This window comes from Botrytis deweyae (genome assembly GCF_014898535.1).
Source record: "Botrytis deweyae strain B1 chromosome Unknown BDEW_004, whole genome shotgun sequence".
Classification (NCBI taxonomy): domain Eukaryota; kingdom Fungi; phylum Ascomycota; class Leotiomycetes; order Helotiales; family Sclerotiniaceae; genus Botrytis; species Botrytis deweyae.
Window position 1 is genome coordinate 484,237 of NW_024066211.1, and position 21,593 is coordinate 505,829.

General features: G+C 42.0%; 9 protein-coding genes across 9 annotated transcripts; 6 read left to right on the top strand and 3 right to left on the bottom strand.

The window, feature by feature from the left end:
• Window positions 1-1,814: 1,814 nt before the first annotated feature.
• Window positions 1,815-2,309, top strand: EAE98_002145 (uncharacterized protein; the record flags this gene model as incomplete). Its single annotated transcript, XM_038949764.1, has 1 exon — window positions 1,815-2,309. One exon carries the CDS (start codon window positions 1,815-1,817, stop codon window positions 2,307-2,309), a length of 495 nt encoding a protein of 164 aa, XP_038813503.1.
• A 1,090-nt stretch (window positions 2,310-3,399) lies between these two features.
• On the top strand, window positions 3,400-4,149 carry EAE98_002146 (uncharacterized protein; the record flags this gene model as incomplete). The annotated part of the gene is made up of 1 exon (XM_038949765.1): window positions 3,400-4,149. The coding sequence occupies one exon, from the start codon at window positions 3,400-3,402 to the stop codon at window positions 4,147-4,149; it is 750 nt and encodes a 249-aa protein (XP_038813504.1).
• A 611-nt stretch (window positions 4,150-4,760) lies between these two features.
• On the top strand, window positions 4,761-7,348 carry EAE98_002147 (uncharacterized protein; the record flags this gene model as incomplete). The annotated part of the gene is made up of 3 exons (XM_038949766.1): window positions 4,761-4,955; window positions 5,025-5,523; window positions 5,592-7,348. The coding sequence occupies 3 exons, from the start codon at window positions 4,761-4,763 to the stop codon at window positions 7,346-7,348; spliced, it is 2,451 nt and encodes an 816-aa protein (XP_038813505.1).
• A 727-nt stretch (window positions 7,349-8,075) lies between these two features.
• EAE98_002148 (uncharacterized protein) lies at window positions 8,076-9,580 on the top strand (the record flags this gene model as incomplete). Its single annotated transcript, XM_038949767.1, has 3 exons — window positions 8,076-8,322; window positions 8,379-8,635; window positions 8,696-9,580. 3 exons carry the CDS (start codon window positions 8,076-8,078, stop codon window positions 9,578-9,580), a joined length of 1,389 nt encoding a protein of 462 aa, XP_038813506.1.
• A 277-nt stretch (window positions 9,581-9,857) lies between these two features.
• EAE98_002149 (uncharacterized protein) lies at window positions 9,858-10,920 on the bottom strand (the record flags this gene model as incomplete). Its single annotated transcript, XM_038949768.1, has 3 exons — window positions 9,858-10,548; window positions 10,608-10,732; window positions 10,786-10,920. The coding sequence occupies 3 exons, from the start codon at window positions 10,918-10,920 to the stop codon at window positions 9,933-9,935; spliced, it is 876 nt and encodes a 291-aa protein (XP_038813507.1). The 3' UTR covers window positions 9,858-9,932.
• A 282-nt stretch (window positions 10,921-11,202) lies between these two features.
• EAE98_002150 (uncharacterized protein) lies at window positions 11,203-11,910 on the top strand (the record flags this gene model as incomplete). The annotated part of the gene is made up of 1 exon (XM_038949769.1): window positions 11,203-11,910. The coding sequence occupies one exon, from the start codon at window positions 11,203-11,205 to the stop codon at window positions 11,908-11,910; it is 708 nt and encodes a 235-aa protein (XP_038813508.1).
• Window positions 11,911-12,043: 133 nt separating this feature from the next.
• On the bottom strand, window positions 12,044-13,024 carry EAE98_002151 (uncharacterized protein; the record flags this gene model as incomplete). The annotated part of the gene is made up of 1 exon (XM_038949770.1): window positions 12,044-13,024. One exon carries the CDS (start codon window positions 13,022-13,024, stop codon window positions 12,044-12,046), a length of 981 nt encoding a protein of 326 aa, XP_038813509.1.
• A 1,036-nt stretch (window positions 13,025-14,060) lies between these two features.
• Window positions 14,061-14,898, top strand: EAE98_002152 (uncharacterized protein; the record flags this gene model as incomplete). The annotated part of the gene is made up of 3 exons (XM_038949771.1): window positions 14,061-14,342; window positions 14,392-14,593; window positions 14,648-14,898. 3 exons carry the CDS (start codon window positions 14,061-14,063, stop codon window positions 14,896-14,898), a joined length of 735 nt encoding a protein of 244 aa, XP_038813510.1.
• A 2,864-nt stretch (window positions 14,899-17,762) lies between these two features.
• On the bottom strand, window positions 17,763-21,339 carry EAE98_002153 (uncharacterized protein; the record flags this gene model as incomplete). The annotated part of the gene is made up of 12 exons (XM_038949772.1): window positions 17,763-18,008; window positions 18,602-18,672; window positions 18,838-18,999; window positions 19,106-19,233; window positions 19,340-19,451; window positions 19,540-19,550; window positions 19,655-19,879; window positions 19,973-20,047; window positions 20,185-20,261; window positions 20,390-20,451; window positions 20,591-20,670; window positions 20,852-21,339. 12 exons carry the CDS (start codon window positions 21,337-21,339, stop codon window positions 17,763-17,765), a joined length of 1,737 nt encoding a protein of 578 aa, XP_038813511.1.
• Between the last annotated feature and the right edge of the window lie 254 nt (window positions 21,340-21,593).

The window sequence follows — 21,593 nt, forward strand, 5'->3', positions numbered from 1 at the left end:
CATGCTCTCGGCACGCAAGAGGGGATAACGGCAGGTTATTAGACCGATTACTACAGATTTTTGGGGGTTGATAAAGGCTGATTTTCGAGGTAACTCACCTTAGCCACAAATCTTCAGAGATATTGGTACATCCATTGTTAGGAGATATCATCATGTACCGGATGATTGGCGGATCGACATACAGCACAGTTAAATTTTTATAACGTTGAAAGCTGCTCATGGCTGATATATGGACAGCACAAGATCAATCATCTTGCTGCGATGTGCCAGGTTACAAAGGAACACAATGGAGTTCGGCTCACCAGACATTCTGTGCATTGCTCCAGTGGATGAAAGTTTACATAGTAATAAGTTCCTACGTGAAAGTCCATGTTCTCGAAATGACCAATTTATATGAAAAATGCACCTACTTGAGTACAATCCTTATTATCTAACCACAAAGATGCCTTCACAGGCGAGATTGACTTCAACACAGTGAATTTTCCCGTCACGTATTTGTCGTCTACGCGTTATCAATACGCACGCGAGAGGTCGAAGTACGCTAGTGTAACAAATCTCCAAAACTTGTTAATCTTTTGAAACAGTTTCCTAGATTTCCTGCCACAACTTCAGCAACCTGACCACACGGGTGATGCAAGTCTTGCACCCACTAAACGCATTTGTTTAACTTTCTTTATCTACAAGCTCATTATTTTAAAATTTATCTGCCAAAATCTGCGTCAAAATGAAAGATTCCAGCAAAGAAAAAGATAGAACCACGTCGTTGATGAAATGTGTTCTCCACATTATGCTTTCTCAAGCTTTGAATGACCCAGAGCCTCAAGCTTGGAAGAACATCATTGACAATCTCATCTGCATACACAACGGTATTTGCGAAGGCGACTTTCTGTTGATAATTGAACAAACGGTTGAGGTAAACGGATTTTGGGCATATTTTAGTCGGAAGATTGCTAAGAAACGCCTGCTAGGTCTAGATCCTTCTTCCATCTGGAAATCGGGAAGTACGCTGGAAAACTATGTACAGTAACATAGAACGCGAAAATTCACCTCTTGTTGGTATCAACTTGGTTGATAAGTGTAATAAGTACTTTAGTCTATTATGGTTGTATTCGTTCTTGATCATTATTATCTATGGGAAGCTAGTACTTAATATAGGGTGGCGCTAGCGCCACGCTAGCTAATACATTGCCATCTTTGATCACATGCCGATATTCCGACACCTCTATCCACCATTCATCCTGAATGTGACTATAATAGATATCGATCAAGTGAAACATGCGCTAAACATCCATACAAGTATCTGCTCCCCCCGCAGTCTGCTTTGGGCCCAAAATACTAAACAAAAAATATCAAAAGGTCTGAGCGCTTCCTTGAAGATCTAGTCGAAGTTGCTAACTTGACGAATCAATATGTGACGTCAGTTGAAAGTGGTTGGTTCCATCTACAAATTAACTTGTAATCATGCTAATTTCCCAGGAAATGGCTTGCAAGCAGATAAATTAGTTGGTTCATTGCACGACTTCCGTTAAATGAGAGCTAACTTGATTTAGATTCGTCAGGCAATTAGCTTGACCAAAGATCAGAATCGAAAGCTCGATAAAGAGTACCGACTTACTCAAGCCACTATGGGCGACGCATCGATTTCAAGCACTGTTCAAAATGAGTCAATCGAGAGTTGCGATTGCATTCATCGCTAGTAAACATAGACACTGATTAAACTTGGTTTTAGGCAAAGTCTCATGAAAACACTCTGCCCTCAACTTTAGCCACCCATCCTACAGACTCTCCAGAAGATTTCACACAGCCCTATGATGATGCACCTGCCTGGAAATCATACACAGCCTCGATTGGAAAAGTACCAGCCATTAGATGGCCATGACGGTGTAGAGAGAGAAGATACAAAGAGTACAAAAAGTGAAGCAGTAAAGGCTCGTGTTAAGGAATTAGAAGCCGAGCGAGATGCACAAAGGGAAAAAATAGCGAACCTTTCCAGGGAACTCCACAAGCAACGAAAAATTACTGCCACTCAGCAGGAAATACTTGAAAACTTGGTTAACGAAAATAAGCGACATTCTGGATTATTGAACTCTGTCCGTGAGTCTCTCAACGTCGCCAATCACCAAGTCTTAACAACAAAGAACATCCACAAGGATGGGGTTACAAGCTTTAAGGAAAGTATCAAGTTTCTTAAGAATGGTCGAATTGTAGTAAAAACTGTGGCTGACGAGCACACCATTGAGCTCAACAAACTCAGAAAACGTTTGCAGATCTTAGAAGAGCGTGACTTGGGCGCGGAAGATGATGTATAAAAACGAGCTTCTTGCCTTAGAGACCAGATCAATGGTGATAAATGAATTTGATTAGTGGGAGTTGTTAGGCTCTTCGAGGCATTAAATTAAAATCGATATGTAAAATTATTGTTCATCTGTTCACATTTCCATCATTTCATGATTCAATATCTTCTGATGCTAGATTGAGTTGAGCTATGCAGGTGAGAAAGGAGGACCCTAAAAATGAATTATTGCGGGGTAAGATCATCTGTCCTTGCTCCAACATTTACTTCCACGCGTTGTGCCATTTGGTAAGACGCGTCGGTCAATTCAAATCCAAATTCATTCAGAGGTGAATTTCTTTTTATTCTTTAATCAAACTATACTGTCATGCCACAACTAATTCCGTGATTCCTTGTAGGGACAACAACTGACGTGACTTCAACACTAGTCCACTACCCACAAAAATAATGGAGGACAAACTCGAGCGTTCACTAGTTGAAGAAGTAAAGCGACCTTCGTCTCACGCATATTCGAATAGAGAAAAAAATGTGATCGATTTGAATAAACTGGCAAGATCAAGCGTTATCCTTGACCAGTCTTCACTGCAAGTCAACTGGGACCCTGGCGTCTAAGTACTACATATCTTAGATGGATATTATGGCCCTGATCCCGCCGTTTGTGTACATGCGAAAGGTAAGATACATAGAAACAGGGTCGATAAAAGACTACAGTCTGAAGGTGTGGACGGAACAAGAACCCCGTGGGTTACTAGACGAAGAGCAATAAAATCTTCAGACGGACAAGAGAAAGAGAAGCAACAAGGGCTACCATGTCAGCAGTCGAATCACGACCAGGGCGGATGTTTTGGTAGTATATTAATCAATGCATTCGATGATGATGGAAACCCAGAAGAAGACCAAACGCCAAAGAGCGCCAGCGAACAGCACGTACCCCATCTGACGCCAGCTTCTCGGTAGATTTCGCGTCTTCCCCGCCAACGTATGGTGGTTCAGGAAGGATGATTGAGCTATCCCACGGTGCCGAAGTGGTCAGTCGTCAAGCCTAGAGCCCAATACCGATACCAAATGACTCAAGGACAGAGATATGCGTGCCTTCTGTAGACATCATGGATCGAATTATAAAAGTCGAAGATATGCTGGAGGAGCAGAAGTACCAAGTTCAATGGCTGGCGACGGAGCAAAGAGATAGGTTTGAAGGGTTAACTGAGGACCTGGACGAATCTAATCGCTTGAATAGAGATCTAGCCGCCAAAATGAGTCGCACTTTCAAAGAACAAAACGATTGGGAAAAAATCGTGAATGCGAGGCTTGACCACCAAGATTCTTCCATCAACGCAAAGATCCCGGATATGAAATTCTTGTTTGAATTGTTTCGGGACGACATCAAGGTTCTCAAAACTAAGAGGTCGGACAATGAGAGGCTTGAGAAGCAGCTAGCTCGTTCAGAGTCTCTTATCGAGGAACACACTACAGCATCGGCTATGCTTGTTGAAAAACAGAGGGGGATGATCTATACAATTAAGCAATTCGAAAAGTGCCGATTACAACAACGCGAAAGGGAAACTGAAGCTCCGAACGAGCAAAGTGCTCTGGACCGAATTGCAAAAGCGGAAGAAGTTACCAAGGAATTCGTCAAACAGTTGAGAAGTATAACTAGCCTGATAGACAACCCTGATGTGTCAAACAAACGAAGTGGCTCCAAAGATTTTCAAATGGATAGCCTTGTACAGTCTAATAAAATAATGATGATGCGTTTAGCAGCTTTGGAAGAGAAGAACGAGATGCATATTTTCAAAGTTGTGGAATTAGAAAGAAGAAACGAGAGGTTACAAACTGAAGAGAGGAGTTTGCGGTAGATTAATTCGGTTTATGTCTGGCGGACGAAATTGAGATAGATCAGACTCAATGGAGCTGAGAAAAAGGGTTCTTGCGTAATGTTACACTGTTGGGGTAGGGGTAACTTCACACCACTTTTTGAATTGCTGTTTGTCTTAAATTTATCCTTTACAAGGTGTTTTCCCACCACATATTTTCCCTTGCCCACTGATCACATCAGAATCAGAGTTGTTGATGATTGATTTAATTGCAAAATATGCAGTACAGAACGAATAAGGATTTCTGTGCATACAGGACATGTAGTCACCCACAGTTCTGAAACGCGAAAGGAATTGCGGGGTAATCATGATATTGAGTGTTTGCTTGATTGTTCTCGCGCTCTTTTCTCACGCGCTCAGGTTCTTCCTTACATCTACTTCCTCAATATACGCGCATATCAAAGGATCAATCTATTTCATTTATCTTCTAATTCCATCCTTTTACTGTACCATAAATGTTTGGTAATCCTCGGGCAAAGGAATCGAAGGTACGTCACAGGAACGCTCGAAGAGTGCGTCTCCGATATTCACCACGAGATAAAAACATGCAATCATTGGGTAAATTTTCTATGGTATTCTCTTGCCCCTATAATATGGCGGCTATCTTACAAATATTAGGAGAAGTGACGCACAAAGACAAACTCCGCGAGGTCGACTCTGGTTCACCCATACGCTTTTCGAGTTCGTCGGCGAGTCCTGTACCACTGTCTTCAGGGCAGAATGATGACCTACAAGGAATGAGCCGATCTTCAAGGGCAATAGTACATGGATCTTGTTTAGTGAAAGGTGTAAGTAACGTGTATTCTCTGAAACGACTGTTTATTTTGGTTATGCAATAACGGTTCTGACTTTTCAAGGCCCCATCTTGCGACAAAGCGAAGGCTAAATTTGACGAACTCGGGAGGTACTTTCCGAGTGATTTGCCGTATATCATCACATACGAGAATGGATCTCTGGAAGCCATATGTCAGGAATGTAGTCGCAGATTAAAAATCGAGGGTTCTGCACTTGGTGGTATTATAAAACACGCGACCGGCACTCCACATGGTTTCAACGTCAAACAAAGACTAGATTCAAACAATTTGGAGGAGACATTAACCTCCAAAGTTATGACTCGAAGGAAGGCTATGGAAATTCAATCTGAGCCAAATCCCTTTAGAGAAGTCCCAACCCGGCGGAGATATGAGAACATAGAGCCATGGGAATTTTCGTCTATTGAAGTTGATCCTGCTAGACCTGTCGATCATTCTGAACCTGAGCCAAGAAAATCGAAACGTCAAAAAGTAGCAGCTGCGTTCCTCGCTGAAACCGATACAAGTGATCTTCAAGTCAGTACAGGCTTGAAGAATCCTGTAGGTAGGCCTCGAGGATGGAAAAAAAACAAAGAATCTTCTTCGATATCAAAACTTCTTCTCCGGTGTTAGAACCTATTGTCGCAGATATATCTGAAAGACTTACGGACATAAATCACCAATTCGATCAAAAAATAAAGAAACAACGAGATCAGACATTGCTTTTCAATGCGGACCTAATCGGGCTGAGAAATTTCCATGGCAAGAGGCTAGACACCCTAGAACAAATTTCGGAGAAGCAAAAACACGAACTCAAAGTATGCAATGAAAATTTCAGGGAATCGAAAGCACAAACTGATGCCTCTTTACAAAAAGACAAGATCAGCTTGGCGAATATTGAGAGTGAACTTGAGGAGCAAAAAGGATGCATCAACAATACAATCAACCTTGTGTCGGATACGAAATGTAAAGTGGATGGTCAGAAGAAAGTCATGGATAATCTGGCTGACCTCTTTCCCGATTTGAAGAGCGAGCTGAAGGAGCAGAAGCAATTCGTCAACAGTCTGGCTTCAAAGTTGGAAAGTGGCCTAAAGGGACAAAAGGAAACCACCACGAATTTGGCTGAGTTGATGGACAATAGGCTGACTGGACAAAAGCGAAAGGTTGACCACCTGATGACACAATTGAAGAACTTGGGTGACAGCAGAGAATCCGAAGACTTATTACGGTTGCACACCGAGAACGAGCTCCAAACCCACCAGAAGCAGATTGAGAAAGTGGAGAATTCTATTGAAGAAATCAACAAAGGATTGGATCGAGTTGTTGGCCGTACTGTAGAAAAGTGCAACAGATTGGAGGAGATGGTTAAGGAAGTCGACAAGAGGCACTCATCTCAACGCGACTCATTCTTAGAAGCGCTTGAAACAAAGATATCCTGTACTTCTCAAGCCTCCATTGATCGAATTATAGACTTTCTAGCTGTGGAGCCCCAGTTGCAGCGTTGCAAACAATACGCCGAGCTCCTTGAAAAGCAAGCAGTCGATTTTCGACCCTATATGGGCCGGATTGTTCTATTGGAAGATAAAATTTCTGATTTCAGGACCTTCAAAGACAAACTTGACAGTTTGGAAACGTGTACCCGTGGCTTTCAAAAGTGGTTGGATGAAATGGCTTGTGAGTCAGCAGAGTACCGGTTGCAACAAGACCATTTAAGCACTGGGTTTCTTGAGAGACAAGCGCTAGAATCTCAGAATTTCATGGAGCGAATTGTGAACTTGGAAAAGAATACAACAGATATAACGCGTCTAGTGGAAGAAAACAAAGTGTCTGGAGAACCTATGCGAAAATTTATGTTAAATTTTCGGTCTACATCCGATCAAATCACCCAGTTGAGAAAAGAAGTCCAGAGTTATGACAGCAAGCTCGGGGCGGTATCTATGGCTTTAGACAATCGCCAGTTACAACAATTGAAAGAGCATACAGAGCTCATCGAAGAGAAAATGTCCCACACTCAAACAGATTTCAATAATATGGTCACAAAATTTATGGCAGAGTTGTCAGATTTCGCTGTTCAAGCAGCCAGATCTGAGATGATTGAGAAAATCGGATCAAGGGATCATCAAATTGATGATCTGGTACAATCTATCAGACCGATAATGCTTCGTCTAGCAGGCTTGGAGAGCACTGAGAAGCAGTCTGATGAAATGGTAATGGTGCGTCTGGCAGCTCTGGAGAAGAATGAGAAACAGTCTGATAACATGACGATGATACGGCTGGCAGCGTTAGAGGAAAAGAACGAGAGGCACGTTTCTAGGATCTTGGAGTTAGAGCGAGGAAATGAGAGCTTGCAAAGAGAAGTAATGAAGTTACAGCAGCCTGTTGTGGAGTAATTTTGGGAAAGGGGTTCGGAGTGTGCATAAATAGTGTGTCTATCTTCTGTAATAACCTGCGACTGTTTAGAAGAATGGGCAGGCCAAGAATTTTAAGTCATCCATTCTCAGCTGTAATAATGATCAACAAGTCTGAACTACTTCACCTGTACACTTTACCCGGCTGCAAAGTGACATGAGTTAACCATTTTACACGTGCTATCATAAATCTTTGAGATTTTTCACATACTAAGAACGGGCTCAAAGTTCCCACAAGTGACGCGTGTAGGTTAAATCTTGCGGATGAGTGCATGCGCCGCCCTTGACGCATGGTTTAAGTAGCCAATGAATTAAATGATTTAGATTTAGATTATTGTGGTAATGCCGGGCGATTGCTTTCTGCCCAGTTTCGCATTGGACGTGGCCGAGTTGTTTTCTCGACTATTCGAGTGAAAACGAGAATTGGGCAGGGTTTATGGGCTCATGCATACATACAAAGGCCTTTTGCACACTTTTTTTTTGTGCTAAAAAGGAAGTGATGCGTCAAAACAAACTTTTGTTTGCCCAAGGTAACACTAGGCACTTGCTTATGGTTTATCCATCCGCTGAACGCGTCACGCCTATTTTCCGGATGTTTTTCCTAGTAGTGAATCGTTTTGAAGTCAAATATAAACCAACTCCGCTCGCTTCCCTCGATCTCTATTCAGCTATCACTTCACTAATCCTTCATATCTGAGTGCCCAGCACGATGAAACGACCTTACAGCACTGGCCTACCCTTCCCTCGGGCTGCTCCGGTTTCTCGGGCTAAAAGGGCTGATAGCTTATATTCTTCTGACGGAGAAATTGCAATCGACGCACGACGCTCTGACATGACTTTCAAATCTGGTCTCTCGGACAAGACTATCTCCGTTAACATACAGAGGGCACAAACGGCATGCGAGCTCTGTAGGAAGCAAAAGAAACGTTGTACCCATGTCGGTGACGCAAAGTTGAGTATGCATATGCCCTTGTGTTGTGTATTCAACTGAAGACTGAGTAACAATGGCTAGGGGTGTTAAATCAAGAACAAACGACTCATACCTATAACCAAAATACCAGTATCCGTAGTTCTGAGCTTGGAAAGGATATCATCGAAGTTGATAATAATTCTATTCCATCATCTGCAGCCTCGTCGAGTGCCAAACTAAATTCTGGTCTGCAACAGAGTACACAAGAAAGATCCGCTTTACAAGAGCACACGAAAAGTCTTAGGGGCATGGACGCATCTTCGAAGCTCATTGTTGATCAATCATGCATGACACCAGGCGTAAGTGAAATGTTTGCCCATGAGCCGCTGTTTACGCAATCACAAACCTGATGATTTTAGGTCCCGAATTTGGAAAGGGTCAGGGCTAAGGTCGAGAGTCTAGGGATTGATTATCCTGACGACCTACCATACATCCTCAAGTATGAACTCCGAACTCTGAACCTGAGATGTCAAGAATGTCTCTGCGATATAAATCTTCGTGGGGGCGTTGGAAACATCGGAAAGCACGCGTATAGTCTACACCATGCACATTACGTCGAGCTCAGGCTAAGAGACCTAGAAGAGGAAGGTTTCCAGAGGACATTAAATCAAAAGGTTAGGGAACGGACAGCGCACTTGGATAGTCGGGGAAAATGGAGAAGAGAGATCTCAACACAGAAGCGTTCGGAATCTACTCTGTGCAGCGACCTCGAAGATGAATCAGATTCGGAGTATGGGCAATTTCAGTCAAAGCGTCCACGGGTAACAGACACCTTCTCTACCAAGTTGGCTTCTGATGATCTTCATTCTGATGTCAGAAGATCAAACAAAGCTTTGATGCGATTCCAAGTCGATAGATTAGAGGACGAGATTGACAAGGTAGAAAAAAAAAGGATTTCCCCTCATCAGAGGGCACTTGAGAAGATAAGTAACTCGAAAAAGGAGCTTCAAGAAGTCAAGGTGTCTCAGTCTCAGTCGCAACCGCACACTGATCGAGTTGCTACATTGCAAGAAGAGGTCGATACCCTCAGGGCAGAAGTCTCCAATCTGGCTGGTCTTGTCGAAACTCATGAGCTACCTACCAGTCACGGTAGCACTGCTAACGACGCCGCCCTCATCGAGGATCTGAAGAAGTCCAAGGGGACGATTATGAAGCGCCTGGCTACCTCTGAGGAACGATTGGCTGCTTTGGAGGAACAGAACGACAGACTCATTTCTAAGATCAAGGAACTAGAAAGAAGATAAGAGGCGGCATGAGAAAGTATGATTGATGAGCTTGAGACAGATGATTGCACGGATTTCTTTTAATGGGCGGTTGAAAAAAAAGGAAAGGGCGGGGGGAGGGGGGGAGAAGTGAGTTTAAGCGCTAGGAAGATTTCAACTCGTGTGTAGAATAGATTGCTCTTGGGGTGCGTCGCGACTAGCTTATTGCACCAATATTGACGTGTCTGAAGCAATTCGTACTACGTTCATCTCATCACATCTTGCTAGAGCGACTAGTGTAACTCAAATAAAATTCTTGTTCACATAGATCGCATCAGTTGTGGTCATGCTCAATCTTTTTTGCTTCTCTCATAAGGCTCTGGAAGATGTACTTTTACACCTTTCCTTCATAATCTCTCTTCCAAATGGTATCCCAGACTCCCTTGTCCACCGCAAATTCTCTAACATAATCATGCTCCAACTCATGCGTCCTCCTTCCAAGCAACACCAAACTGTGCAAGGGACCTCCCAATTGCTCATCGGCGTCACACAATTGTTTTAATGTCCCACTTACAAATTTCTCATCCTTACAGCCTACTCGAGCAGCACCCACACAGAGACTTTCCTCGTTATAAACCCCTCCCTCTCCATTCTCTGTCTTAAGCTCTTCAATTTCCAACATCTGCGACGCGCACTGTCCTACAGTCATGTATCTCGGTGGCTCGTATATCTTTCTTCCTCTCGCCATATTCTCCATAGTTTGCTCCTTGACCTTGATGTCCAACAATACCAATGTGTGTAAGCCGATATTCCTGTTCTCTCTAATACGATCGTAGAATGAGGCAGGCTTCCAGTTCTCAGTGAAGAAAACCATTGAGACAGTTTGGCCAAAATTGTAAAGTTGGAGACCGGTAGCACCAATCGCGGACATGATGGAGGCATTAGGAATGGTAGAGATTGGAATGTTTAAGGAACGAGCGCGGAGGACAAGATCGGTATGGGTGGTAGCACTAAACCTGTGTCAACATATAACCTTCGAAATATGAGGAAACTATCATGTAGAACGAACCCAAAAGGATCTCCCACAACCAAAAATGCAACATCTACATTTTGCGCATCTTCCAAGATATCGTCACTAGCACTCTCTACCATATCTCTATCTGCAATAATCACTTCTCGTCCATAGTAACTTTCCTATGTCTACATCAGTCAGCGCCTTACTTCCCCGGGTTTAGAAAAAGACTTACAAGAACTGTTTTATCCACCAGCAAAATACTGGTGTAGGCTTCAAGGTATACGCGAGCGCATTTCTTGACAGCCTCGAGTCCTTTGACAGTAATATCTGTCTCGTCAGAGAGACCAAGTCCAATAAGGTAAAGCATCTTTGTTGTCTTGTGTACTGTGGAAACAATTGAGTGAGGGGTTCGAACAAGAGTTCAAGAAAATTAATTTGCCCCGCACATTTGCTCATACTTCCATCATTCACCGCCCGGACCTTGAGAAAGGCAAAATCGCAGCCTTCCTCAACCTTGCATAGAAAATCATTTGCGACAACAATCGATCAACACTCCATACATACTTCCGAAGACGAATTGAAAGCCCTACGTAAAATTGGAGATCACACTATACCTCTCATCGTCAACTACAATCCCAAAATCGCGACAATGTCCTCCAAAAAAGGCGCCTACGAAACTAATGCCTCGGACACTGATTTCCGCAAAAAATACGACCGCGAAGCCAATGTAGCCAAAGCACGCGAACAAGAAGCCAAAGAAAAAGAAGAAGGGCGTCTACGATATGAAGCCAAGCTTGCCGGCAAGAAATACTACGCGCCTCTTACTGGCGATGAAACTCTCACATCTGCGCGCGCAAACCGTCTCGATGTATCTGCCAATGTAGGGAAAACTATATTAATGCCTGCGGGGGCAGCGACAGGCAAGAGAGGAAAGGGTGCGGGATTTTACTGTCAGGCTTGTGACTTGACTTTCAAGGATAGTTTGCAATGGGTGGAACATGAGAATAGTATGCAGCATTTGCGGGCGATAGGACAGACGGGAGAGGTTCAGAGAGCGAGTGTGGAGGATGTGAGGAGGAGGATTGATGAGATTTGGGAAAGGCTAGAGAGGGAGAAACATGAGGAGGTTGTTACTTTGGGAGAGAGATTGGAAGGGAGAAGGATTGAGGATGAAAAGGAAAGAGAGGAAAGGAGGCAGAAGAGGAGAGAATTAGCTGAGAGAAAGAAGGAGGAAAAGGACAAGGAAATTGCGGTCAAGAAGGAATACGGCGAAGATGTTAGAGTGGAGGGCGAACATGATGAAGACGACATGATGGCTAGTATGGGGATCGTCGGATTTGGATCATCGAAAAAGTGAAGATATATTGTTTGCATATGGGATTTAGCGACGGTGTTCAGGATGGAGTACATTAAATCATACAGATTGTATACTTGGGTTTTGCATAGGTCAATATATTATAATTACTACCGATTTGGCCTGTTGATTGCCGTTACTCCTTTATATTTGTGCCCGCCACATGGTTCGGACTACCATTAGAAGGGCCATGTCCATCTTGTACACCATTTTGGTAAGATATCTGCTTGTTAAGCCAATCCCTGAACTTTTTCCTCCTAGACAATTTTACCGGCGAATCGTCTACTTCAGTCTCGTCACCACTCTGCATTTCATCTGACAAATCAATATCCGGAGCCCATCTTTCCTCATCTCCACAGACAACCACATACCAATTGCACACTTCCTCTGCTTCCAAGTTCTGCCTCAATTTATCAAGCCACCCTGCTTTTTCGTTCCTCTTCTTGATTTCTTCTGGAGTCATTCCCAATTCCTCGCAGTTAGGAGGAACACGTTCTGCTTCTGCTACATTGGCTTTATACTTCTCCACCTCTTCGCATATATTAACACCCAACCCAATTTCAACCATATGATCTGACACATAGGCCCACGGTTGACTGGCCGTTTTCAAATCCTCTGGATCATATTGTTCGACCAATTTGATCGCACTCCAATCATTGAATCGCAATGGTTTTTCCAGTCCATTATGCGACTGTTCTCTCGAAATCGCATTTGTAGCTCCAGATGCTGATCTACTATGTAAAGTTTCCGAACCCGAATTACTAGCATTGTTCTGTCCATTCGAGTTCCCTTTCCTCAATGTTAAGCTGGACCTCTTCATGTGAGGTGACTTTAAGGAGATCATGGAATTTTTGTTCTTCTTCGTGAGGGTTTTTGGGGATTGCGGCTTGGGAGTTGTGCATTCTGTGGGGGGACTGGGAGTAGGTGCAATATCAATGGGACCCGGACTGCTTGGTGGAAGAAAATCGAATTGTTTGTAAAAGGAATTGAGGAGAGCATTCGAGGTCAAGGGCGCCATTAACCATTCTGGAGCTGCATCTTCGATATCATTTAGAATCACATAAATACGTATATTCTCTCTTTTCCAACGGAAACCATGGAGGAGATAGGTAGGCATATTTGTGTGATGGCGATGGTGAGGATGTTAGATATGTTGATGTTGGGGACACACCAGAAGGATGTCAGCTTTTAAATATCATATCTGATGCTTTAGGAAGTAACTTCTCTGGGAATATTGGTAAAATGTTAGGAAATTGCGATTGGCAATGGCGGCTGCGAAAAGAGTTACGAGGCTATCTTTTCCGGGGTTCACTAGAGCCGATGTCTGTGCGACAGTGATGTTGGTGATGTTGGTGCTAACTTCAAAGCTCGACTTCAAGCTTCTTTGAGTGAAACATCCCCAACTGCTTTCGCTCATCGAATAATTGTATTTCTGAATCACTTCCTCAACGAGTGGTGGTATATGAACAGCCCTTGAGTCTGGGGAAGTCTGGGTCAGCCCCGAGTATACCGTCGTGATTTCTGGCTTCAATGAAGGATTGCATTTGCCTCGGTGGCGTTCAAATTTGGCTGTAAACTCTTCTAATAAGTCCAAGACTCTTCGTTTTCAGTGCGATCTCGAAGATGATTCGTATCTTGAAGCCCTAATTAGTTCCAGGTATTAAGTTGTTTCATTCTACCCTGCCCTTTCCATGGTCCTTTTCAGATGTTGAACCTCCAATCCTTCCTGGAGATGCTAACCGCGCCAATAATTATCGAGGATTTCTGTATCCTTGTCGTGTTCATACACCGAGAGAATGATCTTGTTGTGTAGATGGGATATTATGACTTAGCATCTTTTGATGAACGTCGAAAGCCTTCATGGTGAATACTAAAATGAGGCTGTGAATATCTTCACTCTCATCCGATGAAGAGCTCGGTAGTTTCCGAGTCTGTGTAAACAAACAAATCTCAAGATTTCGCGGAAGAACTCCTTTTGAAGACGAGTGTACCTTCATCACAAAAACTTTCACGAAATAGTTTTGTGCATTCTCTTTTCAATTTGATTCCAATTTTCTGCAATATCTCTGATCGCAACACAAAGCAAAGATCATACAGAGGCTCAAGCATACCACACCACTGCTTTTCCACCCCGCATTCTCACATTATACACCATGCCTCCCGGTATCATTCCAGATGGCATGGTACAAGATCTTCTCGATTTTATCCGCGAAGCAGTTCCTGTTATCTATGAAGCAAGCATTGAACTGTTGGCATTAATCTTCGAAAACGACCCTGCTACATCAGATGTAGCTAATTCTCATGGCCGCTGGATACACATCAATCTTATGCGACAACTCTTGCCATTAGGAGACGAAGAGAGACAAGAATGGATAATTGAGCTATTCAGCGGCAAGAAATACACTGTAGAATCCTTCGCGGAGACAATGATCAAAGTGAGTTGGATCAATCCTAGCGGGACAGGTATGATTCTTACAACAATAGAGCGGAATCTGGACAGAATCCGAAGACGAGAATGGATTTACTTTCTATTCCATGAATCGACAAAAAGAAGTGAATTTTCGCAAATGGCTTTTACAACCTAGAATCCAGGAGATTTATAACGGTGAAGTAAAGGAATGCCTGCCTCTGATTGCGAAGAAAAGCGTGGAGGGATCCGATTACGTACCAAAGAAAGGTCCCAAGTGTAAGTAACCGTGCTATTTCTGTATTTAACCAACATACTGACAGACTCCATCAGCGAAATACAAAATCATCACTCCAGATTGGCAAAAGGAATTCATCGAAACCAAGAATCAGCTCGCACAATCCCAATCCCTCGTTGAAAGCCTACAAGAAACGGTACAAATAGCGAATAACATCATAGATAAACAAGGCACCGTCATCGATGATACAAGGCAGCAATTGAAAGTGGCACGTACGGCTAATGCAAGGTCAGAAAAAGTGTGGATGAAGAGATATAAGAAGTTCTTCAAACGTTCTTGGAACTAGGTAATTTTGAGGGAATGTGATTTGTGGGGGGATGGAGTTATGGAAGTACAGGTTGTGTCGGAATGAGAGTTTTGGGGTATGTTTTGGGGACTTAGGTCAGAGTCTTTGAATATTTGTCAGGACCACCATTGTTTGTTAAACATATCGATGTGCAACAGTTCGTTTAAATAGTATTCTAGATTGATTGAAAGGTTTTGGAAGATTCTAGGGTGGTCCAGAAGTGCGAAGTAGCCTGGAGCTAAGGAGAACTAGAGGAAAGAACTAGAGAGAGCTAGAGATAGACTTTCTTCTATTGAAAGACTTGTTAGGGGCTCCCTTGTAATTTTAAGATGCAGACGTGCAACACAACTTTCCTATTATTGTAAATAGATGATATTTGTGATGGGGGTGATCATAAAGGGCTTGTTTACATACTATTTCCTAGGGTAGTAGCTACTTCTTTTTCGATTGCTGGCTTACAGTACCTACTTATCAGGAGAGTAGTAGCAGATTCTCAATCGAATCGGTCTATTTATACCTTATCATGATATACCTTCATGATTTTTTACTTAAAGAGTTCTGAACGATAAACTTCTGCCGTTTTTCATTTAATCTGATGTCAGTCCAACTTTATCAATATATGATTATTCATTCTTTCATACCTATTCTTATCCTTATAGTATTTCAACATGATTACAAAGTCTGTTAATACACACTGCACGATCCCTTGCTTCCAAATCATACACACTGCTATTCCATTCTAAATACGGATCCCAAATGACATGGAACTTCGGCTAAGCACACAAAACGACGCTACTATCGGGAAACTTTCGAGTCGCATCTTAAAAAATCTAATATGCCCTCAGTATCATTAAACTGCCTTTTTCGTATACGATTCTAGATCTCAAATATGGATCCTTACTATAATGAGTATTGCCTTAAACTCGATTAGAACTCTATTTTACTCATATATTTCGGAAACTCTCGTTTAAATACGTCAAGCGAGATCTAAATAAATCACATATATAAACTCAACATGATACCTAGGTAATTCTATCATACTCAATTCCTCTCGATCGGTATCTAAACCAAAAATAACCTTCGTCAATCCTCCTCAAGAACTTCAATTCTAGTTATTAGGATTACTTGAAAATACTGTCACGTACTCATAAATCTAGAGGAACTATTACACGTCTAGATAAATCGAGCGTTTACACATCGATTCTTATGTAAATAAATAAAATTAGAGAGAATCTAGTTTATGTTTTCCATCCTCTCTTATTCCCTATAGGTATTCAAGAGGCTGCAAAATAATCATACAAGATAAGATTACTACGACCGATTCGCCAAACCAATGAAATGATTCTATATTTACTTCAAAATCCCTAGCTACTGTATGATAAATACATATGCACATAGTAAAATTACGTATAGACTAAACAAATACGATAAATCTCCAAACAATTACCAGCAATCGAACCACACTAAAGACATTCACACCAAAATTACTTAATACCAACCATCACGATGTATATTCAAATCCCAACCAAACTAATCAAATACACCTGGTGCACCACCTCATCCATCTATTCTTCTCTTTTCTCTCCCCCTCCTCGTCTAGTATTCTCATCAGACCAAGCTCAACTCCCGAAAGAGGTTCTCTGAGAAATCAAGAGACGTAGCTGATGAGTACTCGCTGAGTGAGAATTTCTCGTATTACTAACTAATGTTTCTCCTACTCTCGCGTAAGTTCAATATTTTCGATCAAGATTTTAGACTCCTCTATAATATACTCATTGATATGTATGTATATATACTTTCGATATGTCATGTATCTCTATTATATATCTATGAGTATTTAATTTAAGAAGGAGAAATTAGTAGATACTCTAGTAACCAGCTATAATACAGAGTTTTCACAGGGTGTTTTATCTATAGAAGATGCTACTCTCTACCAACAAAATTTACCCCCCTGCTCAAGGAACCTCAACACATGTTATAATTTTCAAACATGTATAAATATCCTACTCGATACTCTCAATAGGATCTAAAATAACACCGTAATGATAAATTGGATATCTAGTATGTTTTAAATGAATTCTGATGAATGAGCGTCTCTATCGATATTTAATAAAATATGCCAAGACGTTTCGTTTCTCTTTTACTTTAAATTCTCGAGATAAAAAATTGAGATAAAATTATATACCTAGTTGTAGTCTAATCACACGAAGTGAATCAACATTAATATCTCATCTCAGTACCTAATTCCTCCCTTCCCAAGAAAAAGCTGGAAGAAAAGAAACGATACATAACCTAACCCTCAAAACTCAAACCTCAAACCTCGTTCAGACGGAGACGCTTCAGATATCGATAAAAATATCATTCGAGATAGATAGATATATAATCAGGGAAACACACTACAGACCACGATACTCAAAGTATATACACAAATTCAGGTTCAAATGAAGCTTACTAGCAACTACATCTAGCACAACAATTAAAACACAAACGCAATTTCTTCCTCATCACCGATTCTCGCGTCCCTTTCAACTTCCCTTTCCGACTCTCAGATCTCTACTTCGTATATCCTCACCACATCACACATCACGTTCGAAATCCTCCTACCATAATCATAATCCGTAGCCGTAGCCGCAGCCTGCAAAGACGATGTATTTGCGACGATTAAGTGCTATCGATATTAATACCCACATGGATATGAATCAAGGAACCAAAACACACGCTCACAATACCAAGACCCAAAAATAATAAAAACAGAAAAACAAATCAAATAGACAGCGAAGAACAAGGTAAGTTCCCCCTCCTCCCCAAAGAAGAAATCGCATTCTCTGGGTATTGTGGGCTCTTGATATCATGACGTCATAGTATCATAGTATCATATCAAATTCTTCAACTTTATGAAAAAAGAACTCGGTATCCTGTGATTCATATGCCTTCTTCTTCTTCTTCTTCTTCTTCTTCTTCTTCTTCTTCTTCTTCTTCTTCTTCTTCTTCTTCTTCTTCTTCTTCTTCTTCTTCTTCTTCTTCTTCTTCTTCTTCTTCTTCTTCTTCTTCTTCTTCTTCTTCTTCTTCTTCTTCTTCTTCTTCTTCTTCTTCTTCTTCTTCTTCTTCTTCTTTTTTTCAGAAATACATTCTGTTGTGCATCCTCATCTTGATTCCCGAGGTTAACAAGAATAGTTTAAGGAAGTGAGGAAGGAATCAAGAGAGTGCGGAAATAAGATGGAGAAGTCAAAAGTAATAAATAATAAGAGAAGAAGCAGTCAAGGAAACGGAAAAGTGTAGCTGTAAATACGAGTATCGGTAGAGAGAACATCGAAAGCTCGGTATGAGGAATAAATGGATGAATAAATAAATGAATGATAGAAGTTGAATCTTCGAAAAGCTGGGAAACGTATGAGAAGCGTAGAAGATTACAATCTCCATAATCTTCATGAAAGCCACTATCCCAACCACGGAATGAAAAATAGAGAGGTTCAAATCGTGGGATAATCTGATAATCGCAATTTTTCTCGTGGTGGGCTTAAGTCCTAGACGAGGGTGAGTTTCCAGCTGACGTCTAACCCTCAAATTGTATGTTAAAAGTTCACGAATCCTCGTTTAGCTTCGTTTCGTTTCGTTTCGCTTCGTTTCGATACAAGACCAAAAGCAAAAAATTTCAATCACCCGATATATCTGGTTAAAGTCCAGCCGACGCATTCCCCGGCACATCTTCAATCGCGCACTCGGATTCCGAATCGGAATCTAGGGGGTAGAATACGTTTATGAATGCATCTGCTGCTATTCGGCGAGTTAGCACTTTAATTCTCAATCTTTCTATTTTACTCTACTTTTCCTTTCATCCACTAAAGAGTATCTTTGATTCTTTTTATGAAAATTGAAGGAAAAATACAAACAAAAAGGTTACATAAAATAGCCACAAGAGAAAAGAAACCCGAAACCTACCAGCTCCATGCACAAAATTCAATTCAAACTCCCCATGTTTCTTCACCTGCGCGCGTCTCGAATACTCGTCGCAGAAAACATAGAGATGTAAATCTTTGACCCAAACGCGATGACGCGAATGTCGGGCGAGCCAGGTATCGGATGTGACTTGGAGGTCGGTTACTAGTGTTTTTGTTTAGCGAATGTTGGGAGCGAGGTGGGAGGTTACGCGGAAAAGAATTTAGGGAAATTGAGAGGATGTGGGAAAGGGAAAGAAGAAAACCCATACTAAAAGCAGTCCAGACAGGACATTTTCTCAATTCTCCATTTGCGACTGCGGCGTGAAGTCGTAGGGTATGGGTGTGTTGATTTTCGTAGACGAAGAGAGAGTGGTGAAATCCATCGTCTACTATTTGTCTATTTTTATCAATTTATTAGTAAGATGCTTTGTTCATACCCGACAACTCATATTTTCAGTCCAAGTTCCGCATCTCTACCTTCCCAGAAAAAACTAATTACCTACCCTTGGAAAATCTTTACCTCTCCGGCAATGATATAATCATCTCTTGGTATCAGATTTGTGAGTTGGGAACGCGCTTTCAGTGCTACGAATGAGCAGTGAAAGAGCACCATTCCTATATTGCAACGTCAATTTTTTGTCCATCGTATCTCATACTTCTATTCTCCATTCAATTTGAAAACAAGTTAATAAGAAATACTAACGTTGCCAAGTCCTTTCACAAATCAGTCAGCACATTCTCTTCAAATCCTATTCCCCTTTACTTCCCCTCATAATCGCTTCCCTTCCAAACCCTCAGCCGAGAAAAGCATCACTTACTTGAAAAATAAAGCCATCCAAATAGTCGGATGTTCTTTATACTCACTCCATCTCTTAAAACACAACGCACTTCCATGTCTCCGAACACATAGCTCATGAACCCCAAAAGAAGAATAATGAGGATTATTTTGTTTATCCATCCAGCGACAGAGTAAATAGGGAGATTGATGAAGTGCTGTATCGTCGAGATAGAGTGTTACGGAGAGATGATTTTTGTCAAAGGGTCTGAATAGTTAGTGAGACTATTGGTAATAAGGGGGTAAAGAAATAGTGAAGGAGAGAAAATATATCAGAGAGTAGAGGAAATATAAGACTCACAATTTGAATAGAACTTTTGACTGCGGAGGGATACCCAACTTCATAAGATTCATCGATGGACCAAAACACCTCGATCTATATCCATACTATCAGTTAATCATTGTAATTCCCATGAATACCTCCTCTTCCCCAATATCAAACTTCACACTCCTTCTCTAATCCCTCTATCCAATCCCAAAATATCAAATCAAACAAAAAAAAGACAAACATACTCTCGTCTATGTTTCAAAAGTGCCTGCGAAAGCGGTTGCGCATGATCATCAAAGATCTTTTCCGCCCAGTGCCGTCGCTAAACATCATTAACATCCAACATCTTTACTTGCCTACAATTCTTCCCAAACCCTCGCTTCTCTTTCCCAGACACTGATTTCCAAGCAGCAAATTTCAAACCAATATACCGAGAATTCGCTTACATACCTCAATTTCCATCAGATTCGGTTGTGCGGGAGCGAGATGTGGTTGTATCGGGATTGGCGGTGCTATAAACGCAGATTCTGGGGTTAATCGATACAGATTCTCCATTTAAGCACACATTTACTCGACGAGAGGATCAACAAGAGATGGGACGAGCAAAACCCATCGAGAAACCCCCAAACCAAAGAGCGAAAAAAAACATACCAGGAATCCCCCTCAAAGCCCTCAGCCTTAAAATTCTCAAGCGCAGCAATTCCAGCGTCGTGGGATCGTAAGTTGGTGATCTATGTGCTGACCGCTGTTACCACCATCCAATCAAGTTCTTCCCATCCCACTCCTCTCCCACATCTCACCGGGTGAAATCTAGAACTCGAACTAAATCTCGCACTGCTCCAAAGGATCCGATCTGTTCCGTTCCCCTCAAATAATAAACCGAGGAGAAAAGAAAAAAATCCTTTCACTCACCTACTCAGCAATCTCACACACTGCACCAAAAAATCCACATACATCACAAACCGCAACGCCAGCGTCATCCCCCCCTGTTCATTCAAGCGTTCATGCATCAACATCCATTTCATTCTGACGGACCAATCATCACACAGCAGAAACGCCAGCATATCCCGGAGCGTCTTTTGCAAACACGGTAGGATGACGGTCAAATAATAAATCACGACGGGAACGCGCAATCGAAAGATCGGGAAGAGATCGTGCAAGTCGCGGAGGAGCCGCGACGTTTGTTCGACGTGTCGGAGAATCGCAGTGATGATTTCATTGTCGCCGATGTCGGGGGAATTGAGGTGGGAATCGGATAGTGAGGGGGAATGGGGATGAGAGGAGGAGGGGGAGAAAAGTGCGACGGAGGAGGAGGTTAGATGGGTGCGGATTTTGAGGAGTTCGATTGCGACGGCGTCGGCGCGGGCGGCTTCGCGCCAACAGCCGGATAGCTCCTCCATGCTTCTAGTGCGGATGTTTGGGGCTGGAACGACATTAAGTTGTGGTGATGCGACGTATGGATGTGTTGGAGTTTGAGAGTGGAGGTGGGTACTCAATCAATGAGTTATGCTGTGTAGTATGTTCAGAAATTCATTATATATTGTCGAGTGTTAACTGGGACTTCAATGAATCTGAAGTCAAGTCAAGTCAACTCAAAATAAAATGAAATGAATATATCATATCATATCATATCATACCACCTCAAATCAATTGA